Source organism: Lates calcarifer, linkage group LG12, assembly GCF_001640805.2.
Source record: "Lates calcarifer isolate ASB-BC8 linkage group LG12, TLL_Latcal_v3, whole genome shotgun sequence".
Lineage (NCBI taxonomy): Eukaryota > Metazoa > Chordata > Actinopteri > Centropomidae > Lates > Lates calcarifer.
The window spans coordinates 9,886,734-9,903,276 of record NC_066844.1 but is presented as its reverse complement, the minus strand read 5'-3'; the positions used below and the strand labels follow the sequence as shown (position 1 = coordinate 9,903,276).

Below are 16,543 nucleotides of genomic sequence, written 5' to 3'. Positions count from 1 at the left end.
CAGTTAGCTTAGCATAATGACAGGAAACGGAAATAGAGCTAACTTGGCTCTTCTAGAAGGTTAAAAAAAACGGACGTTCTGGTGCACACTAATTCTACAGTGTAGAGATGGGCTAACAGCAGGCAAACAGCCTAACAGGAAACAAACAGAGGAATATAAATTTTAAAAGAAAGGCTATGATCAGGCCCAGGGGAAGACCCATATTAACATTGGTGCGGCTTTCAGCAGTGGAGCAACATCCAGGAACTGAAAGTCCTAAGACACTGATGTTGCTCTGTTTCTGCTTGATAGGTGGTTACATTAGTTTGCTGTGTTTCACAGAGCCAGTGGCTCAGTTTTGTTTTGTCCTGTTTGTATGTTTTCTTTGTGTAATGTTAGTTAGACTAGGAGGAGAGGTATCCGTATCGCTGTCTGCAGTGACTGTACTGGCTCTTAGAAACTGATTTAGTTTGCTCTGCATGTTCGCTTTAATGAATGCACCACTAGAATTTTCAAACCCACTCATTTTGAAAGTAACTTTGGTATTCCATTACAATAAGATAACTTTCACAAAAAACAAACAAACAAACAAAAACACCAAGCACACCACACAGCTGACTATAGCATAAATAAATAAATTTAAATAGATTACCTAAAGTCTGATTAATAGCTAGCTTCCATGCGGTGTTGGTGCTGACGTAAATGAGACAAGTAAGGCAGAAATGGTGTGGTCTGTTCCTCCTCACCTGTTTCACACAGTGATTATGCTGACTCAAAAGAACATTCCTGTAGCATGTCCACTGCTTAGGTATCAGATGCTAGCTTCAGTAGGGAGGAGAGGCACATTTCCTCATATGCTTGTACCACACAGGTCTCAGGTGCAGGTGATTCAGTGCCTTTTCCATGCTCGGCATTTGGGCCCATTCTCTCTCCAAGTGTCAGTTTCCTCATATTTCTACTTATAGATCCACTCCTGCTTACAGTGGCAAGATCCACCCAGAGTGGGTGCAACTCTGTGGCCCTCTTTCTTCTGGCTGAACAGGACACTGTTACAAGTCTGCTGTCAGCTTCCACCCATCAATGCGCTGCTGTCTTGCCAGCGAGAGACCTGCGTTGAAGGAGGTAATAGCCTCTCTCCTGAGAAAGGAGAGAGACTGAAAGGATTTCTCTCCCCGTACTTCTTAGTGTTCAAGAAATTGTGGTGAAATTGGTGTGAAGCCCATACTCAACTTGATGAGTGCTTGGCAGACATATAGCGCAGTCTTTCTTTTGTATGATGACAACCAGGCATTTCAGCTAGGCGACTGGATCTAACTGATGCATATTTCCTTTCACAAGGAAAACCTGACCTTTAAAAGTAGACATTTTCTCAAATAATGGAATATAGAATGCCACTCTGGTATATTTTCTGATCAAAATTCTTAAGTTGGAACAAGGTTTAGATGTTTGTGTATCTTACATAGGCTAACATCCTGACAATCTGAGCTTAGTTTGCTGTAGTTTAGCTGTGTACAAGGCACAGCTCTGGAATGTTCTGCTCAGAGCTGGTTACCTGCATTCAGGGCTGTAATGCTACTTGGGAGGCACAAAGAGGGACTACATAGGAGTATGGAATCCTGTGCACCTTAACTCTGGGAGCTGTCATCTTACAACAAATGTATATTGTTGCATTGGTGTTATTGTTTTTAGATAAGAAAAAAAAAACAGCAGCAAGATGATGCTTATAGAGGTGATGACTAAACAAAGTCCAGTGAAACAGCAAAATGTGAAAAATGAAAATGAGGCTCTTTAAAAAAAAAAAAAAAATACAGATATTCACTAACAGACCATTCTGATTCAGGTCTCACACAACTACATTGGGGTCATAAGGTAACTTCAACTTACATGTATTTTAGCTGCAGTTCAGCTAAATCTGTTTGTTTTGACCCAGCTGCCTTTAAGCTCCCACAAGTTCCAGTTTAAATGGACCCATTCTAAACCACTCTCAGCTGGTCAGATGGTAGGTGACAGAGTGAGCAACATTCCCATTAGACCTATCTATTACCAGTGAATGTTTATTTATTTATTTTGTGTCTACAGATTCTTGCGAGGAGTGACTGTAATTAAAAAAGGAGGTGACAAATAGAGACAGATACTGTAGAGTTGACGGATTTCATCAGCTGCATAAAAACTGATCAAATATTATTACTGTGTCAAAGAGAAAAATAACAACAAACTACTCAATCTGTTTATTAGTGAAAGAACAGAGCAACAGCAGTTAAATACAGATACATGATTTGGATCTGAACAGATGACTCTGAACAAAAAAGACTGAACTAGCCCCAGAGCCTCACACCATATCTACACAGGAAGCATAGTGTGAGCAGAAGCAGCAGCAGCATCAGCAGCAGCTTCAGTGCTCTGTTTGTGTCGGCACAGTATTGAGTTGTAGGTCACGTTTTGGAAGTGCTCAGAGCCCAATACACAATCACTGCAGTTACATTTACAAAACACAGGAAAATGGATTTTGATCACAAAGCTACATTTTGGGTCATGTTTACGTGCATATAGATGTAAGACATGCAAGCAAGACATTTTAATCAAATTGTTACACAGGGGCTACATAGCTGGCTATGTAACAACTGGATTGATTAAAATAGGATTAGTTCTATCAGATGTGTGAGACAGACGACTAAAAAATACATCTGAGATACTCTGATACTCTGATGCAGACACACAGTCAGTGGCCTGGAAAGCCATATGTTCAATGTGTGTCAGCTGGCTTCTGGTGGTTAGATTCAGTTCAAATGTATTTGGGAATATGCACTACATTCAGATTAAGTTCTAATGACCTTTTCACGTCGGGGGGCAAACTAGGAGCTGTCAGTCAATGTTTTTAAAACCTAAGTTCCCAAACAGGTAAACCTGTCATATAAACAGATATGAATGATATTCATTTGAACTTTCACAGTTTGTAGTGAGAGTGTTGTCCAGAAGACTAAAGGTGGAGTTCAGTTATTTCAGTGCCATCACTTTCTCACAGTGCTCAACTCAATACAATGTTTATCATAGTCAGTTAACTTACACAGTCATACGAACACACACACACACACATACACACACACACACACACACACACACACACACAAACCAAGCCCTACAGAGAGTAGGTTAACTGCTGCTGGGTTAACTCTAAATATGGAGGAACCTTACAATCAGGTCTACAAGGATCTGGACAAACCAGCATCCTCTGTATTCTATACATGATATATGCGGATAAGCCACAACATTAAAACCAGTTAATAGTTTTAATATTGTAGTTGTACCGGTTTCAGTGTTGTGGCTGTTAGTGTACAACACATATGAACATCTTGAAACCAGAAATATTCCAAGTAGTTCATTCAAATCACTTTGTGCAAAAATGTGCAAAAAACAAAAACTATTCCAAACAAGTAAAGCACTAATGTATGATAGCAGGATGATCCCAGAGTGGAAACCACATGTTGGGGTCACTGCTAGATGCTGTGGGCACAGAAAGTGTGTTTATAGCATTCATGAACACACTCAAAAAAAGGAAACACATTGACTCATCCACACACAGCTATTCTGTCACATCAACATGAATCATCTGTAAAGCAGTAATGCTGATGATCAGGGGGCACACACTCCATACTGGATCCCTGTGTCAACAGAGACAGAGAGAGAGAGAGAGAAAGGCAGAAAGACAGCCAGAGAGAGAGAGAGAGAAGGAGAGAAATGTTCATTTATTACACTCTAGCTAAATGTCCCATTTTATCAACACAAACACATGATGCTACCTTATCAGAAAAAACTGATGTCATCATTATTGTTAAAAGAGAAAAAAAACAACCTCAATGAACTAAATCTTTTTGACCATATCTTTCAATTTACACATTTCCTCTGCTTTCACTCAGTTCTTAATATTATAAAAGAATAATCTTCTTCTGCCTTGTTCTACTTTTTTTTTTTTTGCTAAGGTAGATGGGCAACTTCACTTGTCCAAAAAGGAGGTATATTAAATGAACAGAATTCTGTGTAAAAAAAAAAAAAAAAAGTGTCTGAGACAAGGATTTAAGATGTAATAAAATGCAATGTAATATACACCTTTGTAAATCAGCTCATGCCCCAGCTGTAGTGTGATCAACAGGGAAGCTTTTATCAAAAAATTTTGGTCATAAATGATCAAAAATAGGATCTGAAAAAATGAATATGAATATCCTAAGAATAGTAACATTAATAGAAGAATGTCTGTATATACTCCACCACTAATGAAAGTGCAATCCACAAAGAAAGGAGAGTCCCCCTTGACACCTCTTGATATTTTAAAGTACCTAACATATCTTGTTTTGACACATATACAATACATTTACTGTTGATTTATGCAACTCCTAATTATGAATTATGAAAGTTTATTCCATTGGAGTTCTAAGTCTTTTTATTGCTAACCTTGAACCAGATGGAAACACACAGAAGTATTTTTTTTTAACTACCTGGCTCTTAAACATTGCCTACAACTTTTCAAAAAATAAAATACAAAGTGTTTGACATAAAATATAATATGAACTTGTGAATAAAATAGGAAAGGAAATAACACAAAATAAGGTCCACGTGGACCCATCTTCCAACAAGTAGCACATCATATAATCGCAACATCCATAGCTCACGCCCAGCAACCTGGTAACATGCAGTCTCTCTTTGTCTCTCTCTCTGTGTCCTCCTGTTTGTATCCTTACTGTCAACATCAAAGGCAAGATGGCATCACAGAGTGTCCTTTAACACTTACTGTGGTCACTGTAGAATGTCAGCCAGCTTCTCATGGTAATATTCATAGTTTTCTTTGCAGTCCTCCCACAGGTTCAGAGGTTGATCCTCATTCTCCACAAACGTGTCCCAGGTGTAGGAGAAGTCCAGAGGCTTCATGACCCTCAGCTTACAGCCAGCAGCATGCAGGGCCCTCAGCCCTGCCTGGATCTCTGCTTCCTCCCACTCAAACAGCCGAGCAGCAAAAATGCTCAGCTTGATGTTTTTCCTGGCTTTCAACACCTCAGCAATCTTTTCTGCACAAGCAGTGCAGGGACTAGAGGACACATACCTGAAAGGATGGTGGCATAAACAAGAGAAAAAACATTGTATCAATGCATTTTAAGGATTAAAGACTAAGATGCATTTTATTTATTTCCATATTACTTGGATATCATGAAAATGTGTCATATATGTCATAAATCCAGTATTGCAAATCATTTAAATAGTAAATTACTATTCTAACAGTATAAATCTTGTGTATCTCTCACTCTAGTTCAACACATGCAATCACAATCATGAGGAAGACTGCTGACTTGACAGTCGTGATTTGCTCCAGTTCACTGAGTGCACTGCTCTCCAGTAGCCAGCAGAGGGTGACAGCAGTACCAAGCAGTTTAAGGTGCAAACTGATCACTGTCCAAACACACATCTGGCTTCAGAGGAATGAGTCAGATTTTCATTGCTTAAGCATAATGTTGGTTGTTTTTTTTTGTTTGTTTTTTTTAATTGCACCAGACAATGCCACATTTATTGTGACGGAGCCAAAGTATTTGATGTGCATATATGGCTACTCAATCTATAGCCATAAAGAAAAGAAGATACTGACTTAAAATATACTGCCTTTTAATTTGCCTCATTCTCAATGCCACATACCATCTAACAGTTTAAGAGGGGTATGTACCAGGTGATTGTGTATTTGAGTGCAGGGTCGTAGTGTGGCAGGCACTGTGTGAAGAAAGCTTCCTCAGCATGAGAGCCGGTATGCTCATCCTCCAGATAGCCCCTCAGCAGCCCATCGGCTGTGTTCCCTTTATCCACCAGATAACATAGGAAGGTCTTGTTGCGGCCTGAGGAGTATTCCACATTTTTAAACTGGAACTTAAAGATGTGCGGATCAATCCGGTCCCTGCAGTAAACAGAAGAAATTAAAGAAACATTGGCATATTCATTTTCACATTCTGACAAGATTATAATACTAGCAAGGGGGTGTTATTATCAGTTACTTTTTACTTATTCTCTGCAGTTCTGCAGTGGGGCCATTTCCCCTGTGACAACAAGCCAGGGCTCCAGACTAACTTTTTTTCTAGTAGCACCGGTGCTCCTTCCTGAAAATTTTAGGAGCACCAGCCCAAAAGTTAGAAGCACCACTTAAAATGCTGTTGACCATGCCCTCCATTCTACCTTCCCAGAGAGTTCAATTTGGTTGCCGTTTCTGCAGTGTGCATGCTACCATGGGCCAGTGCCGATGCAGTATTGACAGAAATGAATGCTGTTCTGTGCGAAACACCAAACCTGGAAGCTGGACACTGTTTTCATTGTGACTGGGGACTACTGTTCTATCAACACATTCTATGTCATTACATAAGTAAGAGTATTACGTTTCACCATTCATGCAGGGTGACAAGAGTAATACGCTCACATCATTCAGCAAGACACATTATGGCACCATCTAGTTTACTCTGGACTTTACACCATCCACACACTGCTCAATCAACCTCCACAACTTCACATCTTGTAGCCAAAGAGAATACTTCTTCAACAAAAACAAAGAGCTCAGATCAGTCTGCAGAGTCTTTTTCAGTCTATCCCTCTCAGATATTATTTTTAGATTTACTGTGAGATATCCAGAACCAGCTATTTAGTCACAGTCTTGTAAACTGTAGTGAGCCCACATAGACATCTCAAGATCATACTGTATTATATAGCAGCTATCATAATTTTTTAGCCAGCCTTAGTGACAACTAGGCTATGTTGCAGGACTTACTGATGGATATATTCTAATCCAGCTGTGACAGCAACAGTCAGTCTACTAGTGCCTTCACAACAAAGCTGGCCATCAATATCATCCCATTGGTGACTGTACAGTCATTTATGAAGCAGAAACAATTCATTCTGCACACACTGAAAAATATGAATATGTGACAAATAAATACTTGAATCTTGAATCATAACACGCAACCTGGACTTACAAACATTATGATAGCCCATGATTGATCTACCTCTGTAATGGCAACATTTTGTTTAAGCCCAAGTCTTAAAGAACATGGCTGGGCAGAGCAGAACACGGACGGAGAAGGAAATCTCCACCAGATGGTAGACAGAGACAGCCACTCAGGAGGCTGGCCAGGAGGAGTGGAGTGGGTTACATTACCCTCATTCATATCCTTAAAGCTAGAGCAGGTGGCCAACACAAGAGATGTAAGATGTACTTTTTTCCTCCGTTTTGAGTTCACCATTTCATTTCTATTTTATAGGCTAAAGGACTAATCTATTAAGAAAGGAAATGGTTGCCTTTTTGTCTATTAACAGTGCCTGTTAAAAAAATGTGCCTGTCGGCAAGGGCTGATTGCTTGGCCTGTGTTGGTCAAGTGTATAAAATTACCTGTATCAGAAACATGTAAAATGCACTGAATCCCCCTGGGATCAGGAGGGGAAGACATCTTCCATGTTTAGATGTGTAGGCTTTGGGTTTAGAAATCTGTTTACATGGTTTTATAAGTTGTGATCTTAGTAATTACAAACTGCCCTCCAATCCATGCACTCAAACAACTTGGTATGCAAGTGAAAAGCACAGTAAATACCATGTGACACAATGAAAGGGGGGGGATTGTCAAAACATAACACACAGTTAAGTTCTGCCTTTCTGAAAACCCTAGAATGCGTGTGCCAGTTTGGGTGCTGCCCTTGTTGTGTACTTGTAATTTTCCCTTTACAAAAAACAAATGGAAATGCAAAGTAAATGGATTGCACTTACACAGCACTTTCTAGTCATATCAACCACTCAAAGCACTTTACACTGCAGGTTGCATTCACCCATTCATACCATCCATCTATATCGTTGCCCAGCAATGGGCAAGAGGCAGGGTACACCCTGTATGGATCACCAGTCCATTGTTTAACCTATACAGACAAACAACCATTCATACTCACACTCACACCTACGGGCAATTTAGAGTCACCAATTAACCCAACATGCATGTCTTTGGACTGTGGGAGGAAGCCAGGGTACGGGGAGAATATGACCAGGGCTTAAACCTGGAGCTTTCTTACTATGAGGCCACAGAGCTAACCTCTACACCATCATGCCACCCAGCCCATTCATACACACATTAAAAACAGCATTTGCACAGGGCTCCCACAAAGCCCTGTCCACTAGGGGGCCCCAAAGCTGGGGAGAATTAAAATGACCTGTCTTTATCCCTTATATGCTTAAAAAATAAATGTAGGATATAAGAATAAACGGCAATAAAAAGCTGTGGCTAGTGTTTTTGGTGGCATAACTAATTCAAAATCGTTGGACTCCACTGTCACGCGGTGAGTGACGTCCGCCGACAGGTACGATGGGAATGATTGACAACTCCCGCAACTCATTCCCGCTAGTGAGGATATGAGTGGCAAGCGGAGTTATGGCATCAAAAAGAAGTTATCCTAGTGGGGTGGAAAAACGTAAGAGGAAGAAAACGGAGGAAGAAAGACAGTCAAAGGATAAAGGTAAGGCATTTATTCGTGATGTGGGGTGGATGGGTGGAGGTGTAACGCCGAGTTTTTAGCAAGTTTGTTATTTGTCCTGCTAGCTAGTTCAGCTAGCCTCGGATAAATGCTAGTTAGCCGGCTAGGATTTGTATGCTTATAAACCCAGTTTGAGTGTTTGCTTCATGAAAGTTGGCTAAAATAAAGCAAGTAGTTAACATGCTACATGTGAATGGACTGTGCAATCCTGCCATGGTACTGACTGACTGACTGACTGACTGACATCAGACCCGTTTTGTCAGATTGTAGCCGGGGTGGTGGTGGTGCTGTGCAGATGTCTGCTATGTCAGCGTCCAGTGGAAGTTGTTTCTCAAGATATTTGCCAATTAACATTACTTTAGGATTACTTATGATTAACTTATTAAGTTTAGAGTGTATTTTATAGTGTGCTACTGCTTTATAAATAACACTAATTATTTATTAAGTGACTAATAAATATTAGGCCTATTGTTGATTATTTTGGATTATTGTGGCAGTAGGTTATTGCTCTGAGTGGATTATTGCTAGCTCAACTGAGTTAGTTGCAGTCTCCCTCTTTGCTACACTTATTAGATTTACATTTGCATTTTTTATAAATATTCCATATCTGTTTTATTTATTGACATAGAGGATTGTTGTTTTCCTTGCATTAACATTTTTTTCATCAGTTATCTTGCTTGAGTGGCTCAACATAAGATGTTTAATTTTAATATGAGAGGTTATGAGAGGTTGTCATGACTGTAGTCTTTTGCTCGTGAAGTGTAATAGATTGTGGCATGTTCGTGGATCATGTAAGGGATTAGGAATCTCTCCATTGTAGTTTGGCAAACTAGGTCCCCCCAAACAGCATCTTGCATAGGGACTCCACAAAGCTAGAAATGGCCCTGTGTGATAGTCTCATTTCTTAACACTGCGCTTGTGTTTTGTCTTCCCCATTTTCCCCCATTCTCATTCCTAATGCCTCTGTTCCTGTCTTCTTCCTGTGCACTTGACGTTAAACAGTTAATGTAAGAGAGCTAGCTCTTTACATAGCTTAAGCAATTTTAAACTTAATCTGTACCTTACAGAGCATTTATTCATACAGATATTATATGATGTTATATCATATAATAATATATTATGTTTGTGAGTCAGTTAGTGCAAAAATGTGAGATACTGTGTCAAAGAAGCCTTAACTGGGTATAGTAAAGCCTTTTTGAGGCTTTACTATTTTGCACATGCACCATAGAACTATATGAGGTGACATACTGCACTGCCCACTGCGCCATTTTCTCCTCTGTAAAGTGTAGCTGGGCTTGACTCAGCATCTGTTTGTTATAACGATATTGCTGGGTGAAGCCCTGTTGTCACAACTTTGGCACATTAATATGCCACTAGTTTTACTACTCTAAAACTCATTAAGTTCAACATAAACTAGAGCAGATGTATCTGTCATGTCAAGAGAGTTTTAAGTTTTATAGCATACAGAAAAGAATGGAAAACATTGAATTATGAAAATGAATTAAAAAAATAACAGTGCACTTGCAGGAATTGGAAATAATTATCAACAACATCAACTGTAAGTCTGTTGTAGTTATTTGGCTGAAAAGTAAAATTACATTGATGTGGTCCTTTATATAGACAGCAGGATCTACAGCAAGATGAGATATAACCACAGCACCTGTTTGTGTTGTATGAGTCAGGCAAACATGAAGGATAGTGAGGAGGGTATCATGTTGAAACTAGGTCTGTCAGGCTGGGGGCAGCATGGCAGCAGCAGGCAGAGCAGAGCTAATTTTACACTGTCTGCATTGCTGAGACTTGAATTCCACTGCATTATAATTAGACAGGCTTTGGTATAACCCAGCTCTTATTAACCAGTACAATATTCATCTCTCTCTCTCTCCCTCTTTTGAGTCAGTAAATAACTTTAAACATCAGTATCAGTAAATGACTGGAAGGATGTGTGTGTATAGTTGTCTTTTGGCTCTTAGGCCTTGTTCAGACTGCAGCCCACATCAATTTTTTGGCATGTCCAGATGGTATCCATATTGATTTTAGAAGGTCTGGATAGCAAAAAACCACATAAAATGTGATTTTTGCAAATCAGAGCCATTGTGGAGATGGTTTGAAATGCGATTCCAAACTGGTTCTACCAATGCGTCTCAGTCTGGGCACTCTGACCACTTAAACTGGATTTTAAAGTGAATTTTGCACCATTCTCAATGCAACACACAACGATGACATAAAATCTAGAGGGACGAAGGAAGCAAAATCCATGCTGTTACTAGCAGAGTGCTATCAGAGAGCATAGTGTTTTTAGTATAGATTTATATCTCTCAGTTATATTTCAAGAGGATCACATCAATATCTTAATCACCTTAATGAGGATCTCTGGACTTTCAGGGCTGAGCTGCCAGCTGCTCCTGTCAGTCTGTGAAATTACAACATTTGCTAACTTTAGCTAATGTATAGTTTGTTCAGCAGCTAAATGAAGCCAATCAGATGATGTCATGATCATTTTCAGACAATTCATTTGTCTGACATGACATGATAAAATTTCCAAAAAAATTCCACATTTTTTTTTCTTTTATCAAATTTTTCAATATTCTTAATTGATTAATGTTTTGTGTCTGATATTGGTCCACGTTTAGGTCACCACCTGACTGTGATAAAAGAGCTGGCCCAGTGTAAGTCTGATCTGTTAGCGGTTTGTAAGGAGATAAAGGTGACCCAGCCGTCAACTTTCATCACCGCCCATTGAAGTATAAAATGATTTGAGTATGACTGAGTAAGAGCTTATTTCTTAATTCTTCTACTGTCATGATGCAACATACCAGTAGAATTGTGTAAAGTTTGCAAGTTCTCCTGTGTCTGTGTGGGTTCCCTCCAGGTACTTCTGGCTTCCTCTCCACAGTCTAAGGACATGCAGGTTAGGTTAATTGGTGACAGCCTTCTGACAGACAGGCAAACTGGCCAGGATGTACCCAGCTTCTCGCCCAATGTCAGCTTGGTCTCCAGCTATATTCATGGATGGATAAATTATTGAGATGACATGAATCAAAGTTGCAACTCCTGAAACTGCTGTGATGCAATCGACTGGATACATTAACTTTGTAATAGGTACTGGAACAGAAAGACAGTTCACTCACAGATTTTGCTTCACTTATGGGTGCTCACACAACAAGTCCTTGAACCTATGACACAAACACATTCCACACCTGTTCTCAACAAAAAATGATGGTAAACTCATGACAGCAAGAAGAAGAGCTCCCTTGTTTGTTGGTATGTGGTGCAATAACATGGAAAGTCAAAAGGCTCAGCCTGGAGCTGGTCTGGCTGCTGGTTCTGCTGCTGAGCCTGTGGTTAATGTTAATGTTTCATCATTCTCATCTGCCTGGCCTGATCCCCTGGTGAAGTTCTGACCTGATCCCCTAGTGAAGTTCTGAGGTTACAGCTCCAAACCTTGAGCTAATGTTTATGAACAGGATGTGATTTGCATTCTAGCCCCTGGGGACCTCAGGCACTGCATGTCCTCTAAACTCTCCAAGCACTACCAATCACTGATTAACTAACTGACTGACTGGTGTATTCACCAGTGCTTGACTGTTGACTGTTTGTTTGAATACTCAAGATTGCACAAAACAGGTGTGGGCAGAAAGAAAGTGAAAATATGTAGGATCTCCAGGATCCTCATTTCTATAGAGAGTAGTTGTAGGTAGCCACAGAGATATAGTGGTCATTGAGATACGTTTACTATATTTGATAAGGATGCAACCAACAATTACTTCCATTATCATTTCATGTTCATTACTTTTTAGAATTATTGATTAATTGTTTTGTCTATAGAATGTCAGAAAGTGGTGAAATATGCCAAAAGAGTCCAAGGTGATGTCTTCACGTGTCTTGAGTCAGGTCATGTCTTCACATGTCTCGTTTTGCCTGATCAACAATCCGAAACCCAGAGAGATTCAGTTTATGATAATTTATGACAAAGAAAAAGCTTTCTTACATTTGAGAGGCAATCTTTTCTTAAAATGACTACAACCATGATTAAATTATTAAAACAGTTGCAGATTCATTTCTGTTGATCAGCTAATGATTAGAAATCATTGAAGCTTTATTTTTGGTGCTGTCTTTTAAAATATTGTTGAAGACTAATATTTAACATTGATGCCCAAAATAATGCATTGTATTTTCATAGTTTTGTCTTTAAGGGTCAGGCCTACATATGCTTAGAAGCCTAAAACAAGTACAGAAAAGACAATGAGCTGACTGTGATGTAAAACTCTGCTGCACAGAGTAAGTGACATAATTTCGCTTTGACTTACAAAGCATTTTGACAAGTCCTGTCTGTGGTGCAGACTGGTTCAGACTGCATAGAAGTCATGGACATAAAGTAAGACAAACAACTTAAAAGACACTGTCTCATCTTTTATAATGTTGAATAATGATGATAATTAGGTACTGATGGCCCACGAGCCAGAGCATTGCTGATGTTTAAACAGCTAGTGGATTCCACTCACTGGTTTCAAACACTGCTATGGTTGCACTCAGCCCTACTCACACAGAGTTCAGTTCCATTCATACACATGTAGACTCTGCTAGGGACTACTCAAACTCCAAGAGTGACTCAGTCAGTTACAGTCACTACCCAACCAAAAGCTCAAGGCATTAAATAATTCACTCAAACACTAAATTGGTTCAGCTGGTGAAAACTAAATAATTAGATACAAGATGACTAGAATGGTTAATAGTAATTTAAAGTGGTAATCTGTCACAGCTAGCCAGTCTCTCAATTCTAACATATGTGCCTATTGGGGGAATGACATCAGCACTGTTTGTGCTGATTGACATCTCATTATTTCAGTTGTCCACCACTCATCTGTTTTGCTTTTACAGTAGGTCATATGTACAAAGAGGACAGGGGTTTGTATTCTAGTAGCATTAATTCTCATGTCATTCTTTTTTGTTGAGCTCAACATGCCACATTTGTGACTCAAAATGATAACAAATAGTAGTATTATAGTATATATATATATATATATATATATATAGTAGGCTGTGCATACTCCACACCTTTTGTTGAAGTGATAAAATCTTGTTCCCAGATGACTTAACTATTTGAAATGGTAGCCAAAATTAGACTAAACAACATAAATAATGCTTGTTAATTCAAACTCAGGCACTGAACTTGGAGTTTGTTTTGTTTTTTTTATCTTAGGCACCCAGGCACTTCATGAAGCTTTTTTCCCCCTCAGGAAAAGCATCCCAGAAGTCTGTATGGCTTTTATTTTGAAGGACTAAGACTTGAAAGACTTGAAGTGCTAATTGGTAGTCAACAGCAATAGTTTGCTGTAGGTCAGTTGGGTTTTGATCAAAATACTATGTGAAGTTAGAGGAATCTACATTTGGCAATTTTATAACAATGTACCACCCAGATTATGGGTTAGATTATATTATTAGACACATTACATGAAATGAATTTAGTACAGTATCAGTTTCTGTAAGTTACTTTTCCTCATGTTCACTATGTCACACATATGAATTTCATTTCTGCCTTGTGCTGGAAAAGGTTATGATTCACATCAGCACTGCTAGATGTCTGGCAGTTCAGTTCTCAGTGTAAGTTTGTGGGATCAGAGGATCCTCCTTGATGTTCACTGCTGTGATTTCAGAATTGGACTCAGACACAATAATGGCATCATCAGACAAACTGGCCATAAAGCAAACATATGATAATGATAATGATAATAATAATAATGTGAATAGGAATGATAATGATGTAAAAAGCCTCCATGAACCATACTTGGTGATGTGGACCTACCCTGTGATGATTTCAAATGGAGGGAGTTCCATTGGCTCCACCTGAAAATCTCCATTCTGACCATTTGCTACTGCACCACTGGCTGCTGCCGCCTCAGCTGACGGGGCCTCTCCATTATTCTCGGTCTTCTCTCCTTCAGACTTCGCTTCCTTTACATCCTTAGTCGTTTCAGCCACTTCTTTGTCTTTTCTCTCTTTTCTTTTCATTTGCATATGACTTTTGTCAGACATGGTGAATGAATGACTGTCTGGAGAGTTTGCAAGTTTAGGAAGTCTGTGTAGAAATTATTATGGAAAAAAAGATAAGACTTGAAATAGATAAAGACAAGAGATAAGGACAGAAGACTTGAAACAAAAAAAATGACTAAACAGAAGGCAAGCAAAAAGGAAGGGAGAGCAAGTGAGGAGGAGGAGTGGAATGGTAGTGAGGGTAGGGGAGCGCAAAGGAGGAAAATAGTACAAGGAGCTAACTAAAGAGAGACTGAGAAAGAGAGGTGGGGGGAGGTAGAGTAGGGTGGGGTTAGGGGGTAGTTCATAGGTTTGTGTACAGTTCATCATTTATCTCCTAGATGTCTCACTAGGGATATAAAAATAAATAAATGATGATTTGACAGGCTTTCAGATGGGAACATTGGATTCTGGAACACATACAAACATACTCAAGATAAAACTCAGCATAAAATGTTGTTTATCAGCAGCTTCTGTCTAAAAATATCAGTTTTAGCACTAGCCTTTAAAGGCTCATATGGGTCAAACCGTGGTAGACGCACATAGGCAGCTGCAGCTCACAGACCAAGCAGGTCTATTTAAAGACTTTGAAGGTGGGGGTGTCTAAAGTGAAAAAACCCCAGCTCTTCGCTGTAGACAGTGTGTGTGTATACTGTGTGTGTGCTTATCTGCTTTTTGACAGTCTAAGACTACAGCTAATGTTATTCACTAATCATACTATACAGGCAGTATTTGTCCTCTGTGTGGCAGTGTGCAGTACAAGCTGCTTACAATGATTCCGGATAAAGTGATGGCCTGATGAAAAATATTAAAAAGTTATCAAATAGTTTGCCTGATAACAGAAGAGTTCCTTGTCAGTGAGTCAGCATCTAACAGGAGTTTTGTGTTATTGAACAGAAACATGTAAAGATACAATATCACCTCTTGTGTATGAGTATTCCTTTATAGTTTGTGCCTTTTAAGGGATACATGCAAAGCTTCATGTAGATCACACTAACAGCCTAAGACTGATAGGATTATTTTTTTTTACTTATTTCAGTATTCAGAGCGATTACACATTGGGTTCCCACCACTGCTGATACTGGGAACCATGCTGTTTTGCATGTGTGACCCAAGCCTATGTGAGCTTAGACCCATAACTATAACTGTAGGCATGGCATTAACAGAGTCCAAGTGACCCATGCAAGTTTGGACTGTTTCTGTTCAATAAGGTAGGCTTCACATTTTTTCCAACTTTGTGTAAAAGTGCCACCTATAGTGGCCAATATGCACCAAATTTTGTACATAGATACATTCTGATATGACAGCAAGGTTCCTAAGTGAGTGAAATGACCCAGAAGTATCTCAGTGGTAACCATGATAAGAGCTGGTTGAATTCTCTAAATGTTAAGGAAAGGAGCTTCAGTGCTTCATATCTTATCTCCTTTAGCATAGGATACACTGGACCTTCCTTTATGAAGGGAAAGGAAAGAATGCCGCCCCACAATTCCTTGCATCTATTAGGTGCGTTCGACTTTATGCGGCGCTGCGCAGCTCTGACTTGACGTGATGCATGCTGGGTTTAAAACAAATGCATGACAAGTTAGGAATTCTGTCCTGACTTTTCTGCAGTTGCTTTTCTCTGGCTTCCACTGACTTGGAGCCACCTCTGTGACAACAGCACTTTGTCTGTCTTGTTTGTTTGTTTTGTTTTCTGATTGGCTCAAACCTTCCCTGACATCATGACGTGTAGTACGTTTTTATTCTAAGAATTCAGATCAGATATCTCCTGTGGTTATCTCCTCCAAAGTTGATCTCAGTTATTTGATCTCCTTCTTTCTGACAGCTCATGTTTTACATCTGTGCACCAACACTACAGTTTTAATTTCCAGGTAGTAGCTGTTCATCAGTTTAGTTCAGGAGTCTGTTATTGGAGAAGTAAAGCCCTTTTAGATCACATACATATTCTTCATATTTCACCTCTTTTCGCTCTCCAGGCAATATTGTGGCCCTTGTTTTT

General features: G+C 39.4%; 2 protein-coding genes across 2 annotated transcripts in view; one reads left to right on the top strand and one right to left on the bottom strand.

Annotated features, from left to right (window-relative positions):
* Positions 1 to 2,192: 2,192 nt before the first annotated feature.
* LOC108877472 (probable C->U-editing enzyme APOBEC-2) lies at positions 2,193 to 14,779 on the bottom strand. Its single transcript, XM_018667525.2, has 4 exons — positions 14,318 to 14,779; positions 5,684 to 5,908; positions 4,763 to 5,071; positions 2,193 to 3,638 (listed from the first exon to the last, which is right to left on the bottom strand). The coding sequence occupies exons 1-3, from the start codon at positions 14,545 to 14,547 to the stop codon at positions 4,768 to 4,770; spliced, it is 759 nt and encodes a 252-aa protein (XP_018523041.1). The 5' UTR covers positions 14,548 to 14,779; the 3' UTR covers positions 2,193 to 3,638; positions 4,763 to 4,767.
* LOC108877469 (dihydropyridine-sensitive L-type skeletal muscle calcium channel subunit alpha-1) overlaps positions 8,389 to 16,543 on the top strand; it is a 57,285-nt gene continuing 49,130 nt past the window's right edge. Inside the window, exon 1 of the mRNA XM_051074756.1 lies at positions 8,389 to 8,493. The gene's annotated coding sequence lies outside the window, so the exon portion shown is untranslated. The remainder of the gene's footprint in view (positions 8,494 to 16,543) is intronic.